Consider the following 20,435-nt stretch of genomic DNA (forward strand, 5'->3'; position numbering starts at 1 on the left):
AGACACTTCTCTGGGGGACCTGCCCAGCCCCAGAAAATACACCCAGACGTACTGGCTTCAGGGGAACCCCCCAGTGGAGCTGCCCAGCCACGTCACTCTACAGTGAGGACACGGTGGTGAAGCCCCACCTCCGCACACAGAGCTTTCCATCAGCTTCTAGTGTTGTACTTTTAAATAGAAGCAGACAACGAAATACCTCTGTTCATTTGAGGAAAGGAGCTAACATGAAAGACAAATGAGAACAAATGGAAAAAAAAAAAAACTTGTAAGAAACAGACTATACGGCAAGAAGAAAACTTAAAAAAAAAAAACCAACCCATCACAGATATCTTCAGAGGGATTGAAATAGATGTTACATCCATAAAGCAAGTACAGGATGCTATTAAAAGGAATCTTTGAGAACAACAGAGAGTTATTAATTACAAAAAATCAAAATAGAACTGAAAGATTTTAGAGAAGTTTGAGAATAACAATTGAAGGAGTTTTCCAGAAAGATGATAAAGTCAAAGAGATGGAAAGTAATAGAGAAAATATAAGAAAATTAACTGACAGCCCAGGAGATCCCACACTGTGATAGCAAGAGTTCCAGAAAGAGAAAATGGGAATGCAGCAGGAAGGTTTGAGGAAATCGACACAGGAGTTACTGAAGAAATTACTCAGAACTGAGAGATGGGAGTTCGAGTTGTTAAGATTGAAAAGATCTGTCAAGTGCCCAACCCCGTGGATAAAAATAGATACAAATCAAGCACAGAAATGTAAAGTTTCAGAATGTGGAGAGAAAACTGCTTACAAGCTTCTAGAGAGAAAAAGATTTCATACAAAGAAACCAGAATTAGAGTCGCAACACCTGAAGCTGTAGAAGACAGTAAAGGCAGTGCCTTTTGAGCAGGAGTAGTTTCCAGCTTAGAATTCTAAAACAGCCAGACAGTTAAGTAAGGAGGTAGAATTATCAGACATTCAGAGTTTCAAAAAAATTTACCTTCCGTACACCCTCCACAGGAGCTACTAGAGGATGTGCCCCTCCAGGACAAGGGAATAAACCAAGAAAGAAGATGTGAGACCCAGGAAACAGGGGACCCAAGCGAAGGATGGCCCAGCTGAGGGTGAAAGGGACACCCCCACACCCCAGCTGTGCAGCACATCCTGAGGTCCGGGAGCCCAAGGCTGGAGCTGGACAGGAGGCTGTGGCAGAACACCCGCAAGAAGTGGAAATGGGAGAGTACCTTTTCCCCTGCAGCAGCACCAGAGGAGATCAGTGTGGCTTCAAGTGAGTTTGGGATTGGATTAGCAGCAAGCAAACAGAAAATGAAGCAAATCAAGAAAGAAGGCAATGATTAGCTTGAAGAAAAACAAAAACACTGCGGGAAAGCAACAAGAACTCACAATGGACTGCGTGGCCCAGCTGTGAAGTGCTTTTACGTAGTCTGAGCAGTGCAAACTCGGAGAAGTTCTTCCTTCAAAATTAAAATCTGTATGGTTAAGATGAATGAGAGAAGGTGGTGGGAAGAGGAGAGGATGGGTGTGAGGGAGACCCGAGTCGGGAGAGGGTGGGGGGGATGGGTGGGAGGGACGCTCTTCATTGTGTGCCTTTTCATATTCATTGGTGAGCCATGGGCGTGGTCTTCCTAAATGAAAACAGCTTTTAAATGAGAATTATGTTTTGATTTATTATTTTAATGAGAATTATTTTCAATAACTGATTTCCATAAAAACATGCTTTCTTCCCCTCTTTTTTCTCTTCAGAAATTAAAGCACAGAGCACGGGGCTGTTCACCTGACATCAGACAAATAGACCTTGACGTCAACCGCACATTTAGGGACCATATTATGTTTAGAGACCGATATGGTGTTAAGTAAGTAAAGTTTGAAATATAAATGGCATTTATAAATAGTGTTTACTAAAGTCTTCATTAACTTAAAACATGAGTAAGCAGAATGTCTTATATGAACTATAATTTTGATGTATGTCCTAAAAGTTTAAGCTCATATGGTCTGTGTTGTATGAAACTTAGGATCTAGGTTAACTGAAATTTTTTAACCTTTGACATAGTAGATGCCATACAGTTGGTAAGGAATCATTTTATGATCCAAGAATGGTTAAAAATACAGTAGCTACTTTTATTACAATCTTAGTAAAGAAATTTGAGCTTGTGTTACTTTTTGAGAACCATGTCAGTGACAAATAGATCCCTATAAATTTGATCCCAAAGCATAGCTGAAACAAAAAAAGAGGAATGGATGAATGAATGAGTACTACCATTTACGAATGAGAGGGATAGTTTTTTTTTTTTTTTTTTTTTTTTAATTTTTTTTTTCAACGTTTTTATTTATTTTTGGGACAGAGAGAGACAGAGCATGAATGGGGGAGGGGTAGAGAGAGAGGGAGACACAGAATCGGAAACAGGCTCCAGGCTCCGAGCCATCAGCCCAGAGCCCGACGCGGGGCTCGAACTCACAGACCGCGAGATCGTGACCTGGCTGAAGTCGGACGCCCAACCGACTGCGCCACCCAGGCGCCCCGAGAGGGATAGTTTTGATGACCTCAGGATCAGGTCGAGTTCAACAAAAGAAACAGAAACCCGGTGAGAGGTGTGTATTCAGAGATTTATTGAGAGGAGTTGGTTTACACAGTAGCGGGGGCTGGCGAGGCACGCCCCCTGATGGGGAGGCAGGCCATCAGAAAGGACAGGCTGGCACTCGTGAGCACAAGCCGGGCTGCTTTCCACAGAAAGAGCTGCTCCAGGGACGCCTCACATCGCTCTTAAAACCTTTCAACAGGTTGAATCAGGCCCAGCCAGACTATCTAGGACAATTGCCCCTACTTAAAGTCAGCTGATTATAGATTGTAATCGCATCTACCAAATATACATTCTTTCAGTAACACCTAGGTTAGATTTTGAATAACTGGGAGTTGTAGCTTAACCAAGGTGACACATAAACCTGACTGTGACCGTGTATCCTTGTCGACTCCGTTTCCGAATACAGATAAATACAAGGCCATACTTTTGCCTAACGCGATTTTGCCTAGGACTGAAACTATGCTAGTCCTTACCCCACAAGAGGATGCAAAGTCTTCGGTGATGGTTACTCTTTTGCTTTGATAGTCTGAAACCTAAATACTGCGATACGAAGTTAATTATTATTAATATATCTAATATAGCTAATACATTAGATGAAAAGGGAAAAGGAAGGAGGAAAACAAAAATATTTTTAAAATATATATGCTTATGTATACACCCACCCCCCCCCCCACACACACACACCCACCCCCACACACACACACACACACACACACTCATGCCAAAATAAGAAATGCTCAGAACAGTGATAACGGTCATTTCTGTGGCTGGGCATGTGGTGGTGGCTGGGTTCCACTACACATTTCATATTCCCTTTGTCCTCTGCAAGTACCTCAGCTGGTAGTGGTTCTCTACCTGGTGGGATGACCTAAGTTTTAATTCGGGACCATTAGCAGTCCTGCCTGAATTAGATTGCTGTATTTTTCCATTGACTTCAATCGCAAGGTTTGGTTATACTAAGAGACTCCCTAAGTATTCTCCTGTGTTCTGGACATAGTCTTCCTTACATCCATTATGTAGTAGCAACTCAGTTTCTCCTTAGTAACCAGGATCAACCCCTCCAACCAGTACAGTCAGCCTCCTTTGCCTGGTGATTCAGAGGCTTGAGGAGCCCAGAGTGGCTGGGTGGCAATCTCAACTACCAGTTCAGTGGGATCACTCCTAGACCAGCAGCGCTTAAGGCTGATGGAATGGGAAGCAAACATTTTGCTAGTGGACTGCTAGGGATCGTAGTGGGTTGAGCCATCCCCATTGCTGCCGCTTGAATCTTGGAACCCAGTTCCTGGCTGTGGGACAGATAGCACCATGTAGTGGGGGCTTATTGAGAGCACATACAGCTTCCCACGTGATGTGGCCCCAGCCCTGCACGGTATTGTACTGAGCTGGCACTGTAATAGGCTTCGCAAGGCCTCCATAGTTCTGTGAAGCTGGCTGCTCCCATGTGGTTGATTTTGTAGTGAGAATAGTTCAGTGAAGGATGGCAACAAGTTTGAGAGATTGTGAAGCCCTTTGTGTTTTTTGGTGTAAATTTTATCAGAATGAATGTCATCTAACCTTGAATTTAGACTGTATAGATTATCGTTCACATTTGAGCTGGGGGTCATTTCTTTATTACAACAGTGATTTTGTCTGGATGATCTGTTTTGAGGCAAACTGTTTATTTGTTTAAGTTTGTGTTTTTAAAAATAGGTGAAATAAGTAAATTGTGTTTAATATAAATTCTCTTTTCTCTAGGCAACAATCCCTATTCCATGTTCTTGCTGCATATTCTATTTATAACACGGTAAGTTGGAGCACACCCACCCACAGCTCTTTGGGTTGTATTCTGAGGAACTGGAGGAACTCTTGGGGCTCTCCCTGCCTCTGTGGGTCTTTTCAAGGCTCCTCTGGTGACCCTGGGGTCTTAGAACAGAGCCACTTTGAAGTGGGAAAAACCACCGCATGCCAGTGAATCTCTCGTTTTCCCCTCTTTCTCTGGATTGTTTTGTTGTTTTGTGATGTTGTTTGTCTTGTTTTTATTTTACACAGTAGCGCTGAGAATGAGCAGGGCTAGAAGTTTAGGGAGTCAGTGGGCAGATTAATTTTTGCTTGACCCTTGAACATTCCTCACCACCCCTGGGACCGAGGTTGCCTTTCAGGGTATGGACCTACTTGCCAAGCCCAGGAGCAGGCTAAAAGTAAACTTTTTGGTAATGGAACATGTTGTTCTTAATGTATTTATAACTCAGGGGAAGATAATAATTTGGGGAAAGATAAATTAGTGTTGAACCTAATGTGGATGTTAAATAAATGCTTGTTGACTGGGTTCTGAGGAGGACAACCTTGAACCTTGGGTGTGTAATTTCTATTACAGTAAAGCGTTTCAGTTATGAGAAAGTTCAGGCTAGGACAAGTTAAAGAGTTTATTAAAGGCCATTTCATAGAAATGAAGCAATGGTTGGGCCTCATGGAATTTGGAGCTGGACAGTGAGAGTGAGAAGACTTCACTGAGAAAGAGAGCTATACTCTCTGTCTTTTCCACTCTGAGGCCATGTGGTAACTCTGATTATCTCTGTAAACTGTTTGTCCCACTATCTCTGTCCAGATTCCTTTCTTTGCCTACTTTTCACTTTTCCCATGGCTAAAATAGCACCCACAGAATGGTCGACATGACCATTCTTTGAAATTGCATTCCACCATCTGATTACGGATCTCCTGGAGAGAGTATGGGATTAGTCAGTGCAGCCGATTAACTGTTCCCCTGGGGTCAGGTGACCTCTTCTACTCCAGCAGCTTTGGTTCATGTGGCACAAACATGAAGCCCTAAGGCCCCATCGTAAGCAGGGAGTATGGGGAGAGTAGGCAATTCTCAGAGAAGGGACAGAGACTGGTTGGGTATCCCAAAATGTGTCTATATAAAGGCCTGGAAATCCAGAGGAAGAGAGACAGCAACCTGGAAACTGTAGGAGGAGAGAAATTTGCCAGCATTTGAACAAAGAGGGGGAGTATTGAACTGAGAATCATACATACAAAGGAAAAATAAACCTAGCACTCTTTACAGAAGGTATAATGGTATTGAATAGGAGATAATAAAAATACATGCAGCTTTAGACTTTGTCCACACTTCTACATTCATTCTTGAATACAAATTTATTCTTTTATAGCATATAGTTCAGTGTTGTAAAAATTGTAGTCTTTCTCTGTAGAATTGCCCATTCTTTAATGTGTTTAAGCATTTTCTGATTATTTTGTAGGGCAGGTTTTTATATGTGTATATCCATGTGATTTGATCTTAAAACCCCCAGTTTCTTTGTTCTCATTTGTCTTCAGGAAGTTGGATACTGTCAGGGGATGAGCCAGATCACAGCTTTGCTCCTTATGTATATGAATGAAGAAGATGCCTTCTGGGCCCTGGTCAAACTATTCTCAGGCCCCAAACATGCCATGCATGGTAAGAAAACCCCAGAGTTTACACAAAACAATAAACAGGGAAGGGAGAAAAAGGTAAATTAAAACAAAGTCAAACTTTGGGAGATGCTTGTTAGGGTTAAGGACAAAAAATTAATGTCTGGGAGTTTGTTCAGTTAATTAGTGTTTGTGAGTCATTTCTTATTTCCTCCTTCTTTATTGAACTTTGCTAAACATTTCTGTTCACGTTTATCTCTGTTGTGTTTGCCTCAAGGTATACTGTTGGCATTCTGAAATTCTCTCCTCACTTGCCCCCAGTCAGAAGAAGCTAATTTAGGTTTGGAGGAATTTAGGAAGAGCTGTGTTACCGGGAGAAATAAAAGATGCCTTTTGACCAGAACTTTCAGACTGTCATGCAGTTCTCATTTCAGTGAGATGTGTGCTTTGCTTCTTGTAGCCATAAAATTGATTCCCTTTTACAATAAAAGGCTGCTGATGACATGCTGCGGGTACTTTGTTATTTAATATCTCAAAACTTGCATGAGTTTTTGGTTCTCAGGTTAGAAGATTGTTTTTAATAACCTTTTTCCTAAATCTGCCAAGCATATACAAGAGATTTTGGAGAGTTTGTATTGCAACTTCTCTTGGAAGTAAAAGTGCCATTTGCCCATATAATGCAAAATTATGTTCCCAGTGCCATCCATGATAATACCAAATTAAAAACATTTTTGACATGAATCCCTCTAAGAAATGGATCATCTAAGTTCCATTTGTGAGTAAGCTTGATGTGGTGAGGAACCTGCCACATGTTGAAAGTGATATTTTAACATTTTCAGAATTATGACTATAGCTTATTAAATCTCACGTTCTTACCATGTGGTTTCTATGGAGGTATTTTGTGGTGTGTGTGTGTGTGTGTGCACGCGCGCGTGTGTATGTGGTCATCTCCCTCAGTTTTCCTAGGGAATCTTTTTTTTTTTTTTTTTTTTTAAATGACCACTACTATTACTATTTCTACCGCTGATAACTGTTTCTGGACACTTTGTATCCCATCAGTAGACTCCAAAAGTAAGAGGTAAGATACAGCATTTTGAACTGCCATCCAACACACAGTCATTTGAAAAGGCATCTTGAAGAAAAACAACTGTCCCTTATCCATCTTTATTTTGACTGGCATTGCTCCTCTGTGCTGAAGTGCAGAGGCATGTGCAGAGGCATACTCAGGAGTATGTAATCACGTGGAAGACTGCCCAAGTTCGGGGAAGTCCTTTCTTTCAAACATACCCGATAGCTTACTTTCAGCAGTTGTCACCAGTCTAATCTGTAAAGTAACATTCTTACTATCCCAACGTTTGCATTTATTGTGCAGCTTAGGTCATTATCGTGGGTAAGTTTATACTTAGAGATATTTGCTTCTAGGTCTGCAGATGGAATTTTATAACTAAAGGTTGCCTCGGTTCTTTGCAAATCCTGTATGATAGTGATGTCACTTAGAAATGTATAGAATAAAGTGAGGGCTGAAGAAAATGAGATTTTAAAACACCAAGTCCGGGATATCACTAACAAGTGAAGAAATGTTAGCTATCTTAGCATCCTTGAGCTAGTGTTTATTACTGAGGGGCATTGCCTTTTTCAAAATGAGACCTTTTCTTGAAATTCTTCCAATTCCCATTCTTATCAAATTGACCAGGAAAGTGGCACAGATACAGATTTTTTTTTTTTTTTATGACCTAATTTCCCTGGAAAATGTTACTATGGGAGGCATAGAATCTCTATCTCTGGAAATATTTACAAATACCTTAGAAAACTGAAAATTAGTTAACAAATAGGCCTTCCCCAAAGATTATAAAGCAGTGTTTCCCAAAAGCATGTCTCTTGCGTTCTTGGAGAAACACAGTTTTAATTTTTGGAAACAGATGTTCTGTGGGGGGGAAAAAAGGTGGACTCTAAGATCAACTAAGTCTGGCAGAGAGAGCTAAACAAAGTTTCTTTAGTTTATAAAACATGTTAGTAGCATTAGGAAGCTCTTATGTATCATGAATATGCAACAAGGGTTCCTATAACACAAGGTCTGTCCTCTGGATTCTTTTTTAAAAACAGAGCACAGCTATTAACATCCTTCAAAGTTACAGAAAGCCCAGACTGGAAATAACTAATGGGAGAAATGATGCATCTGTTGAGGATACTTCCTTTCTAATGCGTTGTGTAGAATATCTGAAAGGAAATTTGTAAATAAATATACATGTAGGGTTCCATGAGATAAATACACAAAATCAGTACTAATTCACCATTTACGATTTGTTACTTCCTAGAAATCTTACAGATTATATTGTGTAATCAGATGGGATAAACTACAACGTTAGATAGAATGTTGATCATATAGTGCCAGAATGTCTTAGATGATGTCAGATATCACTTACAGAAAGGATTAAAAGTGATAAAAACTTTGGAAGCACAATATTAATGAAGTTGTTAGAGTAGGACTGAAAAAAGTAATGTTTGTTATGTAGGATATTGACAGTAAAATAAAATGATAAGTCCTTAAGACTAGAATAACCTATAAAAAATTTGTACATTTAAACCACAAGGGACTCTTAAATCCAGAGAGCAAACTAAGGGTTCCTCAAGGGGTATCGGGTGGTTGATGGGCTATGTGGGTGAGGGGCTGTAATGAGGGCACTTGTTGGGATGAGCACTGGGTGTTGTATGTAAGTGATTAATCACTGAATTCTACTCCTGAAACCATTGTTACACCATATGTTAACTAACTTGATTTTACGTAAAATTTAAAAAAAAGAAATTTTAAAAAATTTGCACATTTAAGATATGCTTTAAGATACTTCAAGAGAACAGATAATCCTGATAAATGGCTTCAGTTCATTTTTCATCTTTTCTTAATTTCTAAGTTTCCCTTTTAATTCAGAAATATTGTCCTCTTTTATATTTTTACAAGGTTATAAGAGATCTCTGGCAAACAACTGCTAGACCACAAGTTTCATTACCCAGAGCTCATACACGATTATTTCCTTGGTGGGGAGGACAAATATCTCACTAACTCCTGGATTTTTGTTGTTGCTGACAGTTAAAAATGAAAACAATGTGTTGTATTTTAAAAGAGGGGTTTTTGTTGTTACCGTTTATGAAAAACTATTTTTATGTTTGTATTCTAGGCTTTTTTGTTCAAGGTTTTCCTAAACTCTTGAGATTTCAAGAACATCATGAAAAAATACTGAATAAATTTCTGTCCAAGCTTAAGCAACACTTGGTAGGTAGATATGACTTTGACTTACACCCACTTATACCAGAAATGAAGCTAGAGGAATTGAGTGCAGCCTTTGGTCCCAATTACTTGATTGATTTGCAGTGTTGTCCAGTTCCTTTCCTATGCACTTGTCATTGCCAGGTGTTTGAAGAGCATGAGATTTGTGAAATTTAATTGTTGTTTATGTTTATTTTTGAAGGAGAGAGAGACAGAGTGTGAGTAGGGGAGGGGCAGAAAGAGAGGGAGACCCAGAATCTGAAGCAGGCTCCAGGCTCCAAGCACAGAGCCTGACACGGGCCTTGAACTCACGAGCCGCGAGATCATGACCTGAGCCAAAGTCAGACACTCAACTGACTTGAGCCACCCAAACGCCCAATATTTGTGAAATCGAGTACTGATGAACCATCACAGCCCTAACTCATAGAATCAAACCGCTTCTTTGCAGATGATATATACAAATAATATAGTTTTTAAAGATATATGATTTTTAAAGATTTGATTTTAAAGATATATGCTTTTTTATGGCACCAAAAGTACTTTAAGGCTCATACAGACATCCTTAGTGAACCATATATATACTCTACTATAAAACACGATGAGTTAGTGAAGCAGAGATCACGGTAAAATGTGTTCTAGAGAATCAAAATGTATTACAATCCTGTATGTGAAGGATTTATTCTTAAGGTGATTTCCAAAAGTGAAATTGAGGGAGAAAGAGAGGAAGCACGAAGAGAAAAAAACTAGAAATACTCTAGCATGAAAAAGATTTGGAATGAAACGGTTTTATGTTTAGTTTTGACAGCTACCTCCCAACAACCTTCCTGACTTTTAGTATTAGATTGTCATATTTCATTTGCTGCAATCCAGAAATTTGAAGTCTTTGTTTTTTTCAGGATTCTCAAGAAATCTACACAAGTTTTTACACAATGAAATGGTTTTTTCAATGTTTCCTTGATCGTGTGAGTATTTGTTTACAAAACCCAATCGTAAAATTATAAATACCAGATGAGGGGTGAGCTGTTAATCTTATCTCTGTTTTGTTTTTAATTATAGACTCCCTTTACACTAAACCTCAGAATATGGGATATCTACATCTTTGAAGGAGAACGAGTTCTTACCGCTATGTCTTATACAATCTTAAAATTACACAAAAGTAAGAAAATGTTTAAGTATAAGGATTTCACGAAAATCAAGGCTTGATTTAACTCTGATTTCTCATTCCCCACCCAGTTTCAAATTCCTTTTCTTTTTGTGGTGGATTAAAACATTTCTTGAAAGTTCATGAAGAAGTCACGTTTGGTTGGTAATTGGCTTTCCTTGGTTCTGTCACATGACTAGAAGCTGATTACATTACAAAGGTCTTTGATTTGTTTTTCTGTTTCAGTTTCATTTTCACACTGAAGCAGTGGAACACAGTGTCCCGATTTCACTATTAATATTATTCCAACCAAGTTTTGTTTCCTTATTCCTTTCTTCAGTCTGAATCTCAGGTTTGTAATCAGAGACGAGAGAGACCAAAGAAACCAGGCCCTTAGTTCAAAGGTCTAGAGAGAGGACATTTTCCATCATTGTTTCTTTCATCCAGGAAAAAAGCCTCCAACGCTAAGCTGTAGACCAAAGATGGGGAACCTTCTGCTTATCTCTCTACTTGACCGCATTGTCTCTGGGGCAAGTACAGTCACTGTCTCTAGTTGCACACATGCAACAAGGCTTTAAAAAGTCTTCAGTTGCAGTATTTCAAGGGCTGTATAAATTTGGCATGCTATGCCTTACTTTAGAAATCGAGAAATGAGAGTTTTCTTCATGGATATAAAGAACCTTATTCATCTTTAAGCCTCTGTTCAACTTTTATAGTTATAACTCCTCGTAGTAACTTCTCTTGTAACTGCAGAGAAGAGAGTCACTGGAAGCTTTAGAACTTCCTAGAGTGCCTCAAGCCTAGGTCTTAAACATACATGGTTTCACCTGTTTTGGTCCTTCTACCCTCTTAGGTTATTTTTGAAAGATTCATCTGTTCAGCCTCCCACCTAAACTATAAGCTAATTGAGTACTTGGGGTCATGTTTTGTAAGTTTTTTTCCCCCTGTTGTGCTTGGCATTGTTCTAAGTACATGTTAGTATTTTAATATAAAATTGTTTGATTGCTTACTTGAAAAACATGACTTCGGATTATCCAAAGTTTAGATACAAATGAGAAGTCCCAATGAAATCAAGTTTGTATTGTTTACTCTGAAAGATAGGGATTCAGAAGTGCTGTGGTTCCTTTCCCTTAAACCCAGTCCTCACTCCTCCAGCTCACACACTGCTGCACTGAGATAACTGTGTCCCGAGACTCAGGGTCTGTCAGAAAGCCACAGGAAATCAGTCTCTCCTACCCCATCCACCCCCTCCCCATCTCATTCCCTCCCCTCCTCTCCTCTCTGTGTCCTTTCTCTCTCTCTGGATCATGAACTAAGATGTGGAACAAAAGTATACTTTTTATTAAAATTTATATGTATTAGTTTAATGTTTATTAAACAGCAAGAAAATAGAAACATGATGTTCTATTTCTCCATAGCTCTGTTCACCACCTTAAATTATGTTTTATTTGTATGACTTTTTTTTAAAAAAATGTGTGTGTGTTTTTGAGAGAGAGAGAGAGAGCACAAGCAGGTGAGGGGTAGAAAGAGAAAAGGAGATAGAGAATCTGAAGCAGGCTCCAGGCTCCAGGCTCCAGGCTCCAGGCTCCACGCTGTCAGTGTAGAGCCCGACGCGGGGCTTGAATTCACGAACTGTGAAATCATGACCTGAGCCGATGTCAGACGCTTAACCGACTGAGCCACCCAGGCGCCTCTTATTTATTTGACTCTTGCTTCATTTTGGCAAGTGAGAAGTTTCTTTACCCTTGGCAAGTAAACTGGAAGCATAATAATTACTTTATATCCTATCCTGTCATTGGGCTAAATAGCTATTGGAAAAAACGTGTCTGCTGCTTTATAGTTTTTTATTAGTTAGGAAGACAGAAGCTCCAGGATTCATGTGAAGTTGCTTCACCAGAAAACTTCAAAAACTGTGTCTGGGCACCTGAATTCAGTGACAGCTCCCCTGAGATTTTGTTCTTGTTTTTTTCTTGATTTCCTTAATAATATTTAGAGACGTTGTTATGGGATTATGGGAGGTTTATCACACAGTGGTTTTAAATAGTAAAAAAAAAAATGCAATAACCGAACTGTCCAGTGTTAGAACACTAATTATATAGTACTTATATCCAATGGACTCAAAAGTATAATCAGTTTTTTAAATTGATACATGTGTATACACATCTGCTTGTAGGGCAGTGGCTCTTGGGATCCTAGCTGATTTTTGCTTTCTACTTTGTATCTGAAATTTGAATTTTTTTAAACAAAACTGGTTTCTTACGTAGAAATACAAATAAGATTAATCATCTAGATTTTTTGGAAATTCTGATATAGTAAAAATAGAGACTTGAAATGGGTTTGTGTATGGTAGGTAGAGCTCCATAACAATAAAACAGAAAGCTCTCATGGCATCCTAGTTGGTCTGTGTCTCTAACAAGTACTTGCTCTGGGTTTATATTAACGTCTAAGGTATGGGTAGTTTTAAATAAACCAACGAAAAGGTATTTGGCAGAATTTACCTTCTGCTGTCTCCTCAGAGTACCTGCTTTTCTCTGTGACTGCTTTAATGTCAGAAAAAGAAAAATGTTTGTTTGTTTGTTTATAGAGAAAGAGAGCATGTGTGGGAGCCTGTGAGTAAGGGGAGGGACAGAGGGAGGGAGAGAGAGAATCCCAAACAGGTACTGCACTGTCAGCACAGAGCCAGATGCAGGGCTTGATCTCATGAACCATGAGATCATTACCTGAGCCAAAGTCAGGAGCCAAATGCTTAACTTACTGAGCCACCCAGGTGCCCCAGAAAATATTTTTATCTTACAGAGTTTCAGTGATTCTTACAATGCTATGTATAAGCTGTATGCTGTGCCCTTTTTGAAAACTACAACCCCAGAATAGAATGCATTATCTTCTCAACCTGAAACAGCTGTTGATGCAGCATTCGTGTTTCTCTCATTCTTTCTTAGAACACCTAATGAAACTGTCCATGGAAGAACTTGTAGAATTTCTTCAGGAGACCCTGGCAAAGGATTTTTTCTTTGAAGATGACTTTGTAATAGAGCAACTTCAGATTTCTATGGTAGAACTGAAGCGCGCAAAATTAGACCTCCCAGAACCTGGTAAGAAATATTCAAAACACTTTATATCTAAATCATAATTAAAGTTGGGAAACATGGCGCAGTGAACACAAGCCGTTTCTGTTTCCGAACATAAGCATTATGCGTACTTGTGGATGGCAAGCTGCTTATGGCATTATGCTTATTTTAAGAAAAAGCAAATAAACGCATTAATGAAATCCGCCCCTCCTAATAAAATAACTGTACTGTCCCTAGTTAAATTTAGAAGGTTTGGGTGGCAAATAATACTGATCAAGAGTAGTAATCGTGGTGCTTTAACTGAACATAAACAATGACCTTTACTTTCATCACATCATGTTGTAAAACCGTAAGTAATAGCAGAGAAAGTAAAAGATCCATTTTGTAGAAGAGGAAATTGATACTGAAATGCTTATGTACAGAGCTACAGAACCAGCAGATGGCATTATTGACCCTGGAGTCCAAGTTTTCTGACTGCTGATCCAGGATTCCTTGCAGTACATTGCTGTGTGGATAATATATTTTATTTGCTTCTTTCTTTTTTAATTTTTTTAAAAGTTTATTTTTATTTATTTTGAGAGAGAGAGACAGCAAGCAGGGGAGGGACAGAGAGAGGGGGAGACAGAATCCCAAGCAGACTCGGCCCTGTCAGTGCAGAGCCCCATGCGGGGCTCAGACTCAGGAACAGTGAGATCATGACCTGAGCCAAAATCAAGAGTCAGACGCTTCACCGACTGAAATGCCCCTTGATTTATTTTTGAGAGTGAGAGAGACTGAGCACAAGTGGGGGAGGGGCAGAGGGGGAGGGAGAGGTAGACACAGAATCCGAAGCAGGCTCCAGGCTCCAAGCTGTCAGCACAGAGCCCAATGCAGGGCTCAAACCCATGCCATGAGATTATGACCTGAGCCAAAGTCAGATGCACAACCGACCGAGCCACCCAGGCTCCCCTTATTTGCTTATTTCAGTACAGCTTTCAGCACCTCCTATTAGATTATCTGCAGGGTGCTGTGGCAGAGACCCAACAACTGAAGAGAAAGACGTGGTCCTTGTGTCAAGGTGCACACAGGAGAGACAGAATTTATATAACTGATAACAAATGAAGTGTAAATAAATAGGATAATTGGGGAAGGATCAAAGGAAGGATAGGATGGGAGGCAAGAGAAAAGAAAATGTGGAAATAGGATGGCAGCAAGAGTAACTCAGAGTATTACTTGACAGCGAATGATTTCCTGAGAAAAAGGCATTTTTCGCCCATTTCCTTTCTTGCCTTTGTTGCACTGGAGGGTGTGGTAAGGGAGGAGGGAAGCTGAAGAGCCTGCGTGAGAGGTTGAGGAGTTAATTGGGGTCAGGGGTTATGCCCTCAGGTAGAGTCCGATGGAACATTTCCCAGTCTCTGGGGCACATATTTTGGTGTCTTCTGGATATGTCTGTGCGGATCAGGCAGACATACATTCATGGAAGGCGCATCTTTCTCCATTTGGTGAAAACCAAGATGCTCTGCTTTTAGTTACTTAATTTTGAGGGGTCCTATCAGCATTTCTCCAAGGTTCGTTCTGGGTCATCCAGATTCTCTAGAAAACAAAACGTCACAGCAATGATTGATTGTGGTCAGCAGCCTTGTGAAACGATCACCTTTGCTAAGTGAGGTTACCTTGTGTTCAGTGCAATAATGTCCATTCCCCACTAATTCTTTACCTGGAATGGCAATGACTAACTGTATTCTTGCCACTTTAACATTTATTTTATTTTGTTTTTTAATGTTTATTTATTTTGAGAGAGAGTGAGCAGGAGAGGGGCAGAGAGAGAGAGAGAGAGAGAGAGAGACAGAGAGAGAGAGAGAGAGGAAGAGAGAGAATCCCAAGCAGGCTCTGCACTATCAGCACAGAGATCAGCTCACAACTCGTTAATTGTGAGATCATGACCTGAACCAGGTCCAAGAGTCAGACGCTTAACCGACTGAGCCACCCAGGAACCCCTAACATTTATTTTAAAATATCTTGCATTAGGGGTGCCTGGGTGGTTCAGTCGATTAAGCATCCAACTTGGGCCCAGGTCATGATCTTGCGGTTCATGGGTACGAGCCCTTGTTGGGCCCTGAGCTGACAGCTTGGAGCCTGGAGCCTGCTTCAGATTCTATGTCTCCTTCTCTGTCTCTGCCCCGCCCCTGCTCATGCCCGCCCTCTCTCTCTCTCTCTCTCTCTCAAAAATAAACATAAAAAAATTTTTTACAATAAAATATCTTGCATTCTTTTAAAAAGAGTTAAGACAAGTTTTAGTAAAAGACATACAGAAAGAAAAAATACATAGTAGAACTATTTAACCATGAGAATAAAATATTATAGAAGAGGATGACTAAGCATCTAACTAGCGGGTATCATTTACTGAGTGTTTAGTATGTGCCACATACTACACGCATTATGTCATTTAATCCCTAAAAATAACTCTGAAAAAGTACTCGTCTGCATTGTACACATGAATAAAATTAGTAGCTGTAGTTTGTAAGATCTTTTTACTGGGAAATGGTAGAATGTGGATGGAGGGGGAGATGCAGAGAAAGGGAAAGGGAGAGAGAAATAATCCCAGAAACACTAGCTAACGTTTGCTCTGATCCTACTGGCACTTGAAGTAGAACGTGGTGAGGTGGCCCCCCACTTTCTCCATCAAGAATCTGGTTTTCACCTGTATTTCTACTGCTGCAGCATCGACTTCCTGGAATTTGTGCCCTGCAGCCTGCCCAGTGTTATCCTCTTGAAATTATTTCAAGCTCTATATGGAGCATGAAGATGGTTCAGTGATCACTCTGGCAGGAAATTTTAATCTCCTCTCTGTCATCTTAAAAGGACACATGAGCGTGTTATTTCTTTGTGGCTCCTTTTGTGCTGCCTCCATTTGTAAGTTGTTTTCCCAGACCCACACAACATGCGGCATTTTAAATTGTTAGTTTATCTTTCTAGCTGACTAGAGTTTTCCATTGTTTTGACTTGCATTTCTTTAATTTTGATTGAGTGTCTTTTATTTTTATTGGACATTTTAATTTCTTTTTCTGTAAACTTCCCTGCTCATCTTCTGCTCCCTTTTCTATTGGTGTGTTTGTGCAAATTCTTCGTAAGTAAAGGAAATGGGCCAGTTTATTGTTATTGTGGATACTTTTCATATACAATTTTTAAAAATTTAATCAGTCTTTTTCTTTAAACAATTTTTTTAATGTTTACTTATTTTTGAGAGAGAGAGAGAGAGAGCGAGCAGGGAAGGGGCCGAGAGAGAAAGAGAGGCAGAATCCGAAGTGGGTTCCAGGCTCTGAGCTGTCAGCACAGAGCCTGATGTGGGGCTCGAACCCACAAACCACGAGATCACAACCTGGGCCCAGGTCATGGATGAAGCCCGGATGCTTCACCAGCTGAGCCACCAGGTGCCCCATCAGCCCTTTTCTTTATGGCATCCCACTTCTGTGTTCCACATGCTGAATGAATAGGTTTTTGTTACCTGTATTTTCTCCTATGACTTTTATGTCTTTATTTTTTTTTTATGATTAAATCTTTAGCCCATCTAGAATTACTTGTGGTTTAAGGGAAGAGTTTTAAGGTGTGTTTTTAATTTCCACAGATTTATGAATTTTCCAATTTTGCTTCTGTTAATTGAATTCTTTCTTCATGCTGTTGTGGTCAGATAAGATACTCTGTACAGCATCTGTCTTTTAAAATCCGTTGAGACTTAATTTGTGATGTAGCATACCCTGTGTCCTAGAGAAGGACTCATACACTTGAGAAGAATGTGGATGCTGTAGTTGTTGGGTGGAGTGTTCCGTAAATATCTGTTAGATCTAGTTGGTTTACTGTGTTGTTTTCGTCCCCTGTGTGCTTACCTTCTCTCTGGTTGTTCTGTCTATTATTGTGGGCCACGTATTGAAATCTCCAGCTGTTACTGTGCAACTCTTCCTCCCTTCTGTTCTGTCCGTTTGTGTATCATATATTTTGATGGTCCATTATTAGGTGCATACGTATTTGCAATTATTGGATCTGCTTGCTGTATTGAACCTGTTATTCACATGCAGTGTCCTTTTTTGTCTGTTGTAACCTTTTTTAGATTTATAGTCTATTTTGTCCGATTGAGTATATCTACCCCTACTCCCTTTTGTTACTGTTTGCATGGAGTATCTTTTTGCATCCTTTCACGTTCAATCTGTTGGTGTCTTTTGATCTAAAGTGAAGTCTCCTGAGGGTAACATATACCTGGATCGTGGGTCTTTATCCATTCTGAAGTCTCTGTCTTTTGATTTAGGAGTTTAAACCATTTAATTACTGATAAGGAAGGACTTCTGCCATTTTGCCATTTGTTTTCTGTATACTTTATAGAATTTTGTCCCTCATTTCTTGGATTACTGTCTTACTTCCCATTTGATGGATTTTTTTAATTGTGAAATGTTTAAATTACTTACTTTCTTTTGTATATGTTCTATAGCTCGTGTGTGCGTGCGTGTGTGTTGTGGGGGCGTGGCAAAGGGATTACATTTACCATCCTGAAGTTATAATGCCTTAATTTGGACTTGGGGCAACTTTAATAACCTACAAAAGCTCTGCTCCTTTGCAGCCCCACCCCCAGCCCTCTGATCCATCCCCAGCCCTCTGATCCATCCCCAGCCCATTTGGTTCACCCCCAGCCCTTCCGGTCTATCCCCAGCCCTTTTGGCCCACCCCCAGCCCTTCCAGTTGACCTTTTCCACATTGCATCTGTGTACGCTCTGTGCCGCAAAACGTAAAGTAGTAATTCTTTTAAGTGCATTAGTCTCTTCAGTCATGGAGAAAACAAAATGTGGAGTTATAAACCGAAGTTAAACAATACTAGCTTTTAGACAAACAAATGTGTTTTTTTAAGTATTATGCTCTTAAATTATGTAGAAAAACAGAATGTGGAGTTACAAATGATTTTTACAATGATAGTAGTTTTTACACTTGCCCCTGTATTTGCCTGTATTAAGATCTTGATTTTCTTTCATGGCTTGGAATTTCTGTGTAGTGCCCTTTCGTTTCACCACGTGCCCTTGAGCATTTCTTTCTGGGCAAGTCCCAGAAAGCGTTCCCTCCACTTTTGCTTATCTGGGAATGTCTTAATTTTTCCCTCACTTTTGAAGGACAGTTTTGCCAGATACAGGACTCCTGGTTGATAGTGTTTTGTTTGTTTTTTGTTTTCCTTTAATGCTTTGAATATATCGGCCTCCTGCCTTCTGGCCTCCAAAGTTTCTGATAAAACACCTGCTTATAACCTTATGGGGATAACTTGTATGTGACAAGTTGCTTCTCTGTTACTGCTTCAAGATTCTCTCTTTGTCTTTTTTTTTTTTTTTTTTTTTTTTTTTTTAATTTTTTTTTTTTAATGTTTATTTTATTTTTGAGACAGAGAGAGACAGAGCATGAACGGGGGAGGGGCAGAGAGAGAGGGAGACACAGAATCGGAAACAGGCTCCAGGCTCTGAGCCATCAGCCCAGAGCCTGACGCGGGGCTCGAACTCACGGACCGTGAGATCGTGACCTGGCTGAAGTCGGACGCTTAACCGACTGCGCCACCCAGGCGCCCCTCTCTTTGTCTTTTGAAAGTTTGATTGTAACGTGTCTCGGTGTGGGTTTCTTAGAGTTCATTTTATTTGGAGTCCTTTTAAGCTTCTTGCTTGTTTATTTTCATGTCTTTACTCAGATTTGGGAAGTTTTCAGCCATTATTTTGTCAAATATTTATTCTGCCCTTGTCTCCCTCTCTTTCTCCCACAGTGCATGTTTGCTTGATGGTCTCCACTGTCGCTTGGACTTCTGTTCCTTAGACTTCATAATTTCCATTGCCCTGTCTTCAAGTTTGTTTTTTTTTTTAATATTTATTTATTGTTGAGAGAGAGCAAGAGAGAGACAGAGTGCAAGTGGGGGAGGGGCAGAGAGAGAGGGAGACACAGAATCCGAAGCAGGCTCCAGGCTCTGAGCTGTCAGCACAGAGCCCGACATGGGGCTCGAGCTCACAAACCGTGAGATCATGACCTGAACCAAAGTCAGATGCTCAACCGACTGAGCCACCCAGGCTCCCCTTTTTATATTATTATTATTATTATTATTATTATTATTATTATTATTATTATCATCATCATCATCATCATCATCATCCTGTCTTCAAGTTTGCTGATTCTTTCTTCTACCTGCTTAAATCTGCCTTTGAATATCTCTGGTGATCATTTCATTTATTGTACTTTTCAGCTTCAGAATTTCTTTCTGATTTCTTTTTATGTGTTCTCTTTATTTGTATTTCCATTTTGTTCATACATGATTTTCTTGACTTTCTTCACATCTTCCTTTAGTTCTTCGAGTTTCTTTAAGACAAAGTCTTTGTCCAGTTTATTTGCCGTTGGTCTTTTTCAGGGACATTTTCTGTTGGTTTAGTTGTTTCCTTTGAATGAGCCATATTTTCCTGTTTCTTTGTGTCTCTTGTGATTTTTTTTTTGTTGAAAACTGGGCATGTGAATCTAATAATGTGGTAACTCTGGAGCTTTCTTCCCTTCCCCCAGGGTTTGCTGTTGTTGTTGTTTTGGTTGTTTGTTTGTTTGTTTGTTTTATTGTGTAAGCTATCTCTCTGCTGAGGGTCAGCCAGAAGAGTAAACTTCAGGTCTTTTCAGGTCTTTTCTGAGCCTTTCTCTGGACTTTGTAATTTTGCCCTTAATATGTTGCAGTTTTTGAATATCCTAGTCTTCAATGTCTGGCCTCGTAGAAAGGAAAAAATATATAAATAAGGGGAGAAAAAAAGGACTGGCCCTTTAAAGCCCCTGAAAATCACCTCAGGGTGCTTGCAATAGTGGGGCGAGGGGGAGGTGCAAGGAAAGTGCCCTCTGCCTCTCTTCTGCACCTCTCTGATGGAGGCAGCTATCAGCAGTCAGAGCCAGACCTCCAGTATCTGGAGGACACGTTTTCTTGCCCACCCTGGCTCCCTGAGCCTGGTGCAAACTGCTCTAGGAACAAGGTAAAGCTGCCT

General features: G+C 40.0%; 1 protein-coding gene across 13 annotated transcripts in view; it reads left to right on the plus strand.

Annotated features, from left to right (window-relative positions):
* The window catches only part of USP6NL (USP6 N-terminal like), a 245,065-nt gene that overhangs the window by 191,239 nt on the left and 33,391 nt on the right, over positions 1–20,435 (plus strand). For all 13 annotated transcript variants that reach the window (XR_015254038.1, XM_086714968.1, XM_086714971.1 and 10 more), the window contains 7 exons: positions 1,744–1,853; positions 4,314–4,362; positions 5,889–6,009; positions 9,137–9,231; positions 10,122–10,187; positions 10,282–10,381; positions 13,306–13,458. Coding sequence is in view for 12 of the 13 variants with exons in the window: in XM_086714968.1 (XP_086571094.1) it covers positions 1,744–1,853; positions 4,314–4,362; positions 5,889–6,009; positions 9,137–9,231; positions 10,122–10,187; positions 10,282–10,381; positions 13,306–13,458 (694 nt within the window). In the remaining variant the exon portion in view is untranslated. The remainder of the gene's footprint in view (positions 1–1,743; positions 1,854–4,313; positions 4,363–5,888; positions 6,010–9,136; positions 9,232–10,121; positions 10,188–10,281; positions 10,382–13,305; positions 13,459–20,435) is intronic.

The sequence above is a fragment of the Puma concolor genome, chromosome B4 (assembly GCF_028749965.1).
Source record: "Puma concolor isolate L17-30 chromosome B4, mPumCon1.1.hap2, whole genome shotgun sequence".
Taxonomy (NCBI): Eukaryota; Metazoa; Chordata; class Mammalia; order Carnivora; family Felidae; genus Puma; species Puma concolor.